General features: G+C 36.5%; 1 protein-coding gene across 1 annotated transcript; it reads right to left on the reverse strand.

Moving 5' to 3' along the window:
• Positions 1-1,360: 1,360 nt before the first annotated feature.
• LOC117332403 (plasminogen-like) lies at positions 1,361-10,714 on the reverse strand. Its single transcript, XM_033891287.1, has 5 exons — positions 10,466-10,714; positions 8,206-8,296; positions 7,145-7,327; positions 4,517-4,708; positions 1,361-3,442 (listed from the first exon to the last, which is right to left on the reverse strand). Exons 1-5 carry the CDS (start codon positions 10,634-10,636, stop codon positions 3,222-3,224), a joined length of 858 nt encoding a protein of 285 aa, XP_033747178.1. The 5' UTR covers positions 10,637-10,714; the 3' UTR covers positions 1,361-3,221.
• Positions 10,715-11,009: the final 295 nt, after the last annotated feature.

Raw genomic sequence — 11,009 nt, forward strand, 5'->3', positions numbered from 1 at the left:
TCACCGTGTACACTGATCATGTAGTATCCGTTAACATAATGCGTTGAAATCCACGCTTAAGTACAGTTTGTTAACTAAACTTGTGCAATGTCCTGAAAGGTATTGCGTAATATGAACTTCAAATTAATCATGCATCGGCAAGTCACAAGTACAGCCTTTGATTAATATATATATTACTAAATTATAGGTTTGTCAACGGACTGTATCGTTATTCGTTTCTGCTCCAACATAAAATCCCTACATTTCACTATGAATCATAATATAGATTTTCTGTACACATGAATCGATTGCACGCGCTATTACACTTCACGCCTATGCCTTAAGAAACGAAAATCTATAAAGCATTACTCAATTATGGACAATTTCGATGAAGATCTACAATGTAGGACCAAGAATTATACGGATGTTTTAACATGACTAAATAATCATATATATAATGTAATAGGAAGGAGTAAGTTGCAAGATGTCTTTTATATGCATATGAAGGTTTCTATGTTGATCCCAAGTCATATTTCAAAGTATGAGCAAAACCAAAAATTTAAAAAGTTATTTTTGTGGCCCCGGGGTGGGGATTTGGTGGTGTGGGGTCAGAAGCATTGTAAATGACACCCCCCCCCCCCCCCCCCCCCTATTTTATTTATTCATATTTCCACTATTTCAGATTGATAAACTTAAAAACAAATATTTTTGGTAGAGCGTACTTTTTATGAGGGGAGTGGAGGGGGTGGGGTGGGTGGTGCAGTTTATGTAGGAAAAAAAGTATCCAGATACCTATTGGTAGGGGGTACATATTAAACATGACACCGGGAGTCGACCTAAGGCAAACATCCTACCACTAGGATAAAGGGAAATTATCGCTAGTCTGAGCTAGTTAGGTGGCCGTATACTTACTAATTTTGCTCTTCAACATGTTATTGATGTGCATGACACTTATTTGGGTTAATAGGACGTGGCAAAGTTATTTGATAGCAGATTACGCTAATTTAAAAACAAAATTAATATCCCGTCATTTCTGGTTTGACAAAATATTACGAAAATCTGTAGCACTCTTAGGTCTGATCATTTGATGTTTGGGTATCAGATATTTAATATCGCATATCAAAATGGAATGGGTGATGATGAACATTGAGCTACATGTACTCTATCCATTTCATGTATCTAATGCTCATCATCATTTGTTATTCGCAAGAATTCATTCAATAAATTACCTTTTGACAACAATATTATTTTTATTGTCAACCTTTTGCAACAAACGAGCTTAAGTCTCTGATCACGATCAAGGCTTACACAAATATATTCATATGTGTGTGTGTTTTGGTTTAATTATTTAACGTCCTTGAACATAAAAAGAGATAACATATTCCATTAAAATGCAATTTATTTAAAATGAAATAGAATGTACAAGGAAGCTTGACAACCTCGTAGGCCGATAGTACTGACGGTAGGTCATATGGAACTGACGACAGGTCACACGGTTCTGATGACAGACCACACTGTACTGACGACAGGTCACATGGTACTGACGACAGGTCACATGGTACTGACGACAAGTCATGTGGCACTGACGACAAGTCATATGGTACTGACGATAGGTCACACGGTACTGATGACAGGTCACATGGTACTGATTACAGGTCACATGGTACTGACGACAGGTCACATGGTACTGATTACAGGTCACATGGTACTGACGATAGGTCACACGGTACTGATGACAGGTCACATGGTACTGATTACAGGTCACATGGTTCTGACGATAGGTCACATGGTACTGATTACAGGTCACATGGTACTGACGATAGGTCATGGTACTGACGACAGGTCACATGGTACTGATGACATGTCACATGGTACTGGCGTCAGATCACATGGTACTGACAAATCACATGGTATTGACCACATTTTACAAGTCTTACACAGCCAATTTAAGGCTAAGCCTACAGTTCGATGAAGTACATTGTTGGTACTTTTTTGATGGTATTCAGTCGGGAGACCATACATTGTTATTCTCAAATGGCAATAAAAATGGTTTATTTTGTAAAACGTCCTATTGAAAGTCAGAGTCATTTAAGGACGTGCCTGTTTTTGGAGGTGGAGGAAAGCCAGAGTTCCCGGAGAAAAACCACCGCCTTACGGTCAGTACCAGGCAACTGCTCCACGTGGATTTCGAACTCTCAACCCAGAGGTGGAGGGCTAGTGATAAAGTGTCGGGACACATTAACCACTCGGCCACCGCTATAAAAACAACCACCAGAAGATATCTAAACAATTCAACATTTGCAAAGAAGCCCACAATATCTAGCGTTAGCACATTCGTTTTCAGTAAATATGTTTCTCAGTTAATGAATTTTATCTGGTATATGAATTGTAATTCATTAAACTGAACATTGGAATGGGATACACGACATTCCAGGCAGATCATCGCATTTAAAGCTATAACCTACATCAATTCAATATGGAATTCTCATTATTCCACCAAAAGACGCAATATACGTAAATGGTAGAATAATGGTGATCAAATATTTAGTTACAACAGATGCTGGCTGAACTAACAAGAAAAATGACGACATTCAAGAAAAGTAAAGTTTTCACAAATATTGCAAGACAAAAATCAAACAATCTGATACCTGATATGGTTATGGTATTTTGTTTCTGATATTGATTCAACATCCTTAATTATTTGTGAACCTAATAACCAAATAATCTGTGTAAATGCAGACCAAGTTTTAGCGGTCATCCAAGCGTTTGATTTGTAAGGACGCTAACGCCATTCTAACAGCTAAATTAAACCGAATATATATGCAATTATAAGAGGTATATTCATCAACGGTGTTTGACGATAATTAATCTAAACTTTTCATTGGTGCAGGGGAGTTAACACCTATCAAAAAACCAATCTTGGATTATTATATTCAACTGCAACGTCTACGGATTTATTTGTACATTTGCATGTTGCCTACTTACGTTTTGAAAGAGATATTTTGAATATTCTGTTATCAACTTAAAGACTCACAAAACATATCTACGTTATATTAAATACATGTTCACCAATCAAAACGCTCGAAATATATCACATTTCCGTCCATCTACCAAAAACGTCTGCTCATTTAAACGACGGATGTATGGTGAAATCATAAAGAACTATCTTCACTATACACCAGTGAAAATATTTGATTCGGGTTCAGCAATAAAATTTCTCGAGACATGTCCGTCCATGACATTTAGCATTGTTGGATTACACAGTACTCCCATCTGGAGGATGAGTCGGTTGTGAAGCACCAAGGCTCCGTAGAATCAACGATTCTGCAGTAGTTCTCGGAGTCATCCAATGGCCCATACAAATGGAAATGAGGACTTTTCGAGTCCCAGCGTTGGCATGACCTCCCATTTACCGTACAGTTCACTTTACCTTCATAGTTACCACTGGCGTAACAATCCTTCACTGTAACCAGAACATCAAGTACATAAAACAAAGTAAAACAGAGAATACCGAAATTATAATAAAAACATAATATTAACTCAGAATCGGAAAGCGAAGTGACCCCTAAAGAGTACAAGGAAACGTATTAGTAACTAAAAATCGATAAAAGCGAAGGCAAAATATGAACAAATATGTATATATTTGCATAAAGACAACTGAAAGAGTACAATAGTTCCTAAATGTTAAGCGTCTTCTGCACTATGAACGAAACCCGCCGAACAAATCTATGTATAGTTCAGGTAGTCACATTTTACAAATATGAAATAGTACGTTGATAATTGAACCAGTAGGCATATCGATAAGCACCGAATGACTGGGATACCGGTATATTGCCGAAGACACCCAGTAACACAACCCACCCGGTCACATTATACTGACAACGGGCGAACCAGTCGTCCCACTCCTAATATGCTGAGCTCTAAGAGCAGGAGTAGCAACTACCATTTTTAAAGACTCTGGTATGTTTCAGCCAGGGGACAGAACCCAAAGGCTTCCTCACAGGGGCGAATGCTCAACTAAAGGCCAAAAATGAGGCATTGTCAAGGGAGACATTAGGAAGAAGAAAGTTGTTTAGAAAGAAGAGAAAAGATAAGATCCCAAATGTAGTCGCCTCTTACGATCATGCAATGGGGCAGCAGGTACAATTCTTACGCCCTACCTGCAGGGCAACATTGTGAACAGCCAGGAAAAGGAGTTCTATAAAAGTGGTAATTGTTTATAGATACTTAAGGGGATTATGTTGAAAAATAATACAATATGTCCGGCAAAATTAAAATTCTTCAATATGTGTCTAACTAAAAAATCAAGACAAACAAAAACTAAAATAAATAAAGAAAACCTAGTAAAATTGTGCTTAGAAAATCATGTAACAGCGAATCTTCCGTACTTACGGAAACGTACGCCATGGTAGTTGGTGTCAGAAAGCGGCGTTTCATCTATCGAAATTTAAGTATTTTCAAGATTTTTGTATAATGAAAACTGTGCTGTGTGATTGGGTAATCATATAACCAAGATATACATATTTGAAATGAATACCTGAACACGACACATCAGCTTTAGTCCACCTTTCAATTCCAGTGCATTTTGTTACTGGACAGTGCTCGACGGCAACATCGCCACTTCGGCTCGGACAGGTGTAGGCGCCCAATAGTTCGTCTCCATCAAAGGGATAAGTAACTTGGTGTGGAACAGCTAGAGAAGGAGGGGTCCCACATGCTTCTGGTAAGTCTGAAACAAAAGTTAGCTCTTGTTTAAGATGTACACTGTCAACTATCTTTAGTCAATATGTTACATATAAACAAGTGCTTAAAGTGATACAACTCTTACAGAAATATAAAACTCTTGCAACATTGTATGTTAATATATATATATTTCTGGAATCTTTTTCAAGAGAGATGTGTAATGATATTTTGATTACAAGTTTATTGACAAGTGGTTGTTTACAAGAAGTGTTTTAGAGATTCCTAGAAAAGAGATGGATAGAGAATGTATTTGAAAGATTTGTCAATATAGTATAAATAACATGAAAGACAAATTGTTATTCAGAACTGGTTTACAATTGTCATGGAGAGCTATATTAATTCTATTGGATTATTGATTGCCTGCTACCAAAAACTAGTTTACAATTGTCTAGGAGATTCTAGGAATTCTGTTGGGTTATTGTTTGATTAATTAATAAATGAAACATATAGGGGTCAGTTTCAGATATAGCATTTGTCCGGCTTTTTTCGTTCGGCTCCATATTCCGTTTCCATGATCACGCACCATCATAATATGCATATTACAGTTCCCCGGTTCACCATGTGTGACTGATGCAGAATTCCTACAGACGACCAGGACTACCTTAGATGCCGCAACGATGTCCGTTCCAGGGAGCTTTCCGGCCTTGAGAACGAACCGAATGAATAGGGTACAAGATTCTCCTGAGGGGGATACAGGCACCGGTGGCTCCGGCTACCGGCCCCCTCACGTCGCCTGAACACAGTTACCGCCGTGAAAGGAGCCGTAAAAGCTCCAAACCAGCCAACCAACCATCCGGTTCACCGTTATAACTTTCCATATAATATAATCTCTAAAGAGAAGAAGCGTCATCTTTAATATCCTTGACTTGTGTCTCCGTACGTCAAGGTATAACACCTCCATGCCTTGCTGCGTCTTCTAGTCCCACAGCTTATTATCTAACGTACGCACGATACGCTATATCCAGACCTCGAAATCGTCGTGAGGGAAGGCTTATCGAATTAATTATGCACATATATATTATTGTTTAAATTGTAAGCAGGAGCGTCGATACAACTCTGCTGTAAGTGCAAGCACATCTGACGTAATTTTAATGTATACGTTTCATATTCAGATCTGATCGCAATGACATAAAGCAGATAACCGTAGTAATGTGCCTGTGACATCTATTGTCTAGCGGTTTATGTAGATATGGTTGGCAGTAGGGGGAAGCGATAACTTAAACTTGATATCTTTAATTCAGCATTTAATTTAATTTAATTTATTTAAGCATTGAACTGTTACCAAATGGTAGTATACAGTCGATATGAATACAAGTTGGGTGACAGATAAATATAATGTCGCTCGTTAGGGATATAGATCTGTTTAATGTCCGACACTTGATGGAACCCCATATCTCACACTCATGATACAAAACAACCACTACCTACATGTCAAAGACAGACAAGCATGTTTCTATGTTAAAACAATTATTCATACATGCATTCAAAACTGCGAGTAGAGTTTTTTCCCTCGGTCTGGGAAATGTTTTTTTTGAGAGTTTTAAAAAAGTCATTAACAGCCCAAGATCATTGAATTCGTTTACTATCTCTATTTTTTCGTAATTGTTATACCTTTTCTCATTACTTCCAATGCCTCCTCCGATTATAAAAATGATAATTTTGGTTTTTTCTCCGTTTACGGTTAAGTTAGTTTTCTTTTTGTAATCGTGTAACTAATTCAACATTTGGAGACCCCCAGGAGACTCGGATAGTATCACAGTCACTACCTGCCGTCCTATCAGTAGTTCGTTAACCCCTATTCATCCAGTAAGTTACTGGCCGACTAACGACCGTTCGACCGTAGTGGGAGATATGGCAACAAGAGAGAAGAAAACAGATGCCCCCCCACACAAAACAGAGAAAACCGACATATTGACGAAACCGTGATTCTTACTCAAAGCAGATACATCGATGTCTAACTATGCATTAAGTATATATATTCATTTTGAACTAATATAATATACAATTCGATCAACACGATATTGGAGATACTTAAATTCCCCAAACAAGAATAGTGTTAAATGGCATAAGAAATATTTTGACTAACTTGAGCGTTCGCTTTTGGAAAGGTTTTTGGCAGTGTCCCCTGAAGGGTACATACAAGAGAGTATTTCAAGAGAGGGACGGCTATTTCACTTGCTGTCAGTATACTTTGATTGGCTGGAATGTTCTGGTGCGTGTCGTTACCGGTATGATTCAGTACTTTAAAGTCGCTACCAGTTCTGTGCCGTTTCAATGCCACTAACACGAACATAATGCACCCACTAGAACACGCACACATAATTCCAATATTCATTCATCTCGCTCTAAGGGGAGGTCGTCGTTAAATTGCTTAATCTGTTGTTAGGAATCTTAACAAAAATGTAAACCAAACTAAACTTACTTGCTGAGCAAACGATAGTCGGTAGAGTCCATGCTCTTGTGAGTGGGTTACAAACAGATTCCGTATCGCCTCCAGAATAGGTTGACATTGGCACGCAAGAAAAAGTTGCAGTAGAAATACCCCCAGAACTGTCAATCGAGAAGATGGTATTTTCTACTGGTCCTGGGGGCCCGTCACAGAATTCTGTAGATAAACCATCAATGTATTAACTATGGTACATAACTGAAATGTAGTCCTTTTTCTTCCATCAATCAGAAAATGATGCAAGTTTGATGAAATTCAAAGTGTAGGTTATCATGTATATATTCTGTAAAACACACGTGAATGTCCATTTTGGCTAAAACATCGTAAAAATAACTGAATAATTCTAATATTAAAAAATAAATCTGATAAAATGTTTGAAAAATTAAATGGTAAAACAAAATAAATATCAAAATGGAATGTATTCTTCTTAAAATCTACCACCTTTATACCAAAATACCCATTGATGGGATTCAAATATCGATTTTTTTATCCAGAATAGTTAAGAAAAATTACTTCTGTATGGTGGTTTAACATGATCAATATTGGGTAAGAATCATTGAACCAGGAAATAAACACCTGTGAAGGATGAGATATTTTTCAGAATTTTGTGCTTCGGGGCGCTCATTTGTCGATAGGTAACGTTACCCAAATACTGGACGGCTCGTTACCATACAGTCAACACAATAAAAACATAAAATAAAGAATGTTGTTTATGTAGCAATAATGTGATATTTGATACATTATTGTATCTCTATATATGTTAAGCCTACAAACATGGTCCAATAACAATAGAAAATACATTTAATTTGTATACAATACATAACAAGACTAGTGGTGGTATTTAAATTGGCTATGGCTTGCTGAAAGACAAGTCATTCATTCAATAGGAATAAACACGATATTCAATCCCTCTTTTTTAATTGTGCAACAAATGTATTTAAACAAAAAACCCCAAAACAGGACATACAGATAACAAACGACTAGTTGATGAAAACCTATTAAATAAATAAAACAAGCTACACCTTTTTAATACTCACGGAATGGAATGCACACATAACTGCCAGAAAGTCTTGTTACACATTTCTCAAATATCTGGCATGTATGACCGTAGCATTTTCCGGCGTATTCCTAAAACATTGATGGGAGACTGATTTACAAACAAATGAATGGTCTTTTATTTACCAGTAAATCAAGAAATGTCTTCCGAAATGATAGATATTTTACAGACAAATGATAGAACTTCACGTATATTTATTAGCTGTCCCGCCTTGTCATTATAGTCGTAAAGTAAGTTTAAGTCATATTCTAAATTTAACAAAATCTCGAGTTACAGAATGGCATAAAATACGATAGTTTGTATGTGCTTGTAATTTGAATAAGGACATGCTCTTCTTACAACACATTGCAATCTATTTTATATTTTCAACACTATAACATTACCCTCTAATAGTAATTAGGAGTTTGCCCAAGTAATTAACATTGGTGGACAATATTGCTATGTAATTTTTAAAAGAAAAACGAGTATAGGGGAAAATTTCTTTTTTTTCATTGAAATATTTTAAAGGGAACTAAAATAAAATGTCTAAATTTAGTTAAACAGTACCCAGGGACTGAAGCCTGCACTAAGAAATCACTAAAGTGATATTTCCACTGACTCAGTTTTCTGACATGACTGCTACATGATAGATTTATGTTGGTAAATACATTTATCCATCTTATATGGAATCTAATATGGCTTCCTCGTCCTAGAATCCGATTGGTCATGCCAGTGTTGGTCTACATCGTAGTTTTAATTGTCCAAGTTTACCATTCCTAACGCCTTGAAGAGCACGGATGGCCGCGAAGCATATAATGCTTCAGGTTTGTCTTAAACCTTTTGACTTTTGGATGCAAAACCTTACTTAGGGAATAGAATACTGGCTACGTGGACACATAACCCCAGTTTCTTTGTCTATTAGGACACTGGCAATATTAATAAGCTATGAGATTAATGGTGTTGGAGCTGTCATGTATCAAAGCATTGTACTTTACACTGCTCATATGTCGCGAGTGGATCAAACATAGTACAATATCCTGTGAAAGTCGATGTATATAGATTTCGTAGTCACCATCATCACTGAGGTGCTTACTGATGTAGCCGGCTGCCCGTGATATTTGGTATGTGTCACAGTATATTGTAAGAAAGTATCCCAATATTTCAAATCATAAACAAACAAATTATTTATTTGAGTAAAATGTAAAACGTAATGTATTAGGAATAGTGAAATATTGTATATGCGGTATCTTGTTGTTGCAAGATTTGTTTAGACATGAGGTCATATAATTTATCGTATTTAACGTCCTAATTATAATAAACAGAGATGGTCATTTAAGGGTGCAACCTTCACATGTCAGCAAAAAGTATATGTGTGCTACGGGTCGTTATATGTTAGGAAAGGCACGTGTGTACGTGACGCTTTGGAATGTAACAGGGTGGTCTGTTATGCTCACTTTCGTTCAGCAAGTCATTTGGATGACACACATCAAAGTCGAAAGTCAACACTTTGAACAAATGTTGTTTTTATTTGGGTTGAGTAATGATTAGTGATAAATTTCTAAATAATTTTGACAGGGCTGAATATGGAAGACATCCACAATGTTCTTTGTTCACAATTTGCTGACAAAATGCTTAAACAATATTATCTGCGGTATCCTTACTGTTTTAGTATTTTGATATTAAATCAATGATTCAATCTTTCCTGTATCGTTAAAATAAATAATTATCTTATTATTCGTTTTGTGACAACCTGCGTTGTTAGTTTAGAAATTTAGCTATGTAATTAGCAAAGTAGCCGAGCAGGTCATCGATGAATTTGAGTTAAATGTATAGCCAATGGATACAACTTTGACTTTGATGGCATAAAGCAATGTATCTGCGAGTGGCCTCTAAGAATATAAACATTTTAGGCCGAGGCCGATCCCTACGGGAAATTACCATTGCTTGATCCCACCTTCGAGTGTTTCCTCACAAACAACCGCAACCCCCCCCCCCCCCCCCCCCCCCCCCACCAATTGATAGTATGGCAGCACACTTTGTACATTATAGAGAATTGTAAATATTGATGCAAATTTCAATTTTAGATTGATACAGGAACTTACTGTAACGTATATTTTGTATGGACTTTCTGGATAAGACAATATACATATATTTATATATATATATAATACAACAACAAAATGAATTACCACATCATTAAGGAACCATTCATAATTGGAAATAATTTAGAATAAGATATATTCAATTTAACATATACCTACCTCTGGGATATCCTTAGCGTCAATGGTCATTCCATCCAATGACGTCACATGACTGGTTGAGTTTTCTAGGATTAGTTCACAGAGTAATGTCTCAGGGAAAATATTCACTGCCGTACACAATGAAAACGTTATGCATTCTCTCACACACAAAGTCGGAGAGGATATTTCCATAATACGCTTGGTGTTAGCATTGAGTATCAGGTTTCGTTTCAGATGTGGTAATTCCTTACGGCATACTGTTGATATCAATGTTAGGCGTACAGTTTGAAAAGCACAAAATAGAAGAAATGAAATATGAGCGGAATTATATAAAGATTGCATGTTGTTACTACAAATAATACTTTTTTTTTTAATTCTTAGATAATATATCTAAGTTACTTTAAAGCGCCCATTGCCTGAAATACAACTTAAAGGTCATAATTCATACTATATTCATTGATTGTCACTGATGATTCGTGAACACTTCATATCACTTGTAATATTCTGTTTGTGAGTCGGTATGCATTTGTGTTATACAAATATCGCAATCCAAGTCCATACCATT

This window comes from Pecten maximus, chromosome 8 (genome assembly GCF_902652985.1).
Source record: "Pecten maximus chromosome 8, xPecMax1.1, whole genome shotgun sequence".
Classification (NCBI taxonomy): Eukaryota; Metazoa; Mollusca; class Bivalvia; order Pectinida; family Pectinidae; genus Pecten; species Pecten maximus.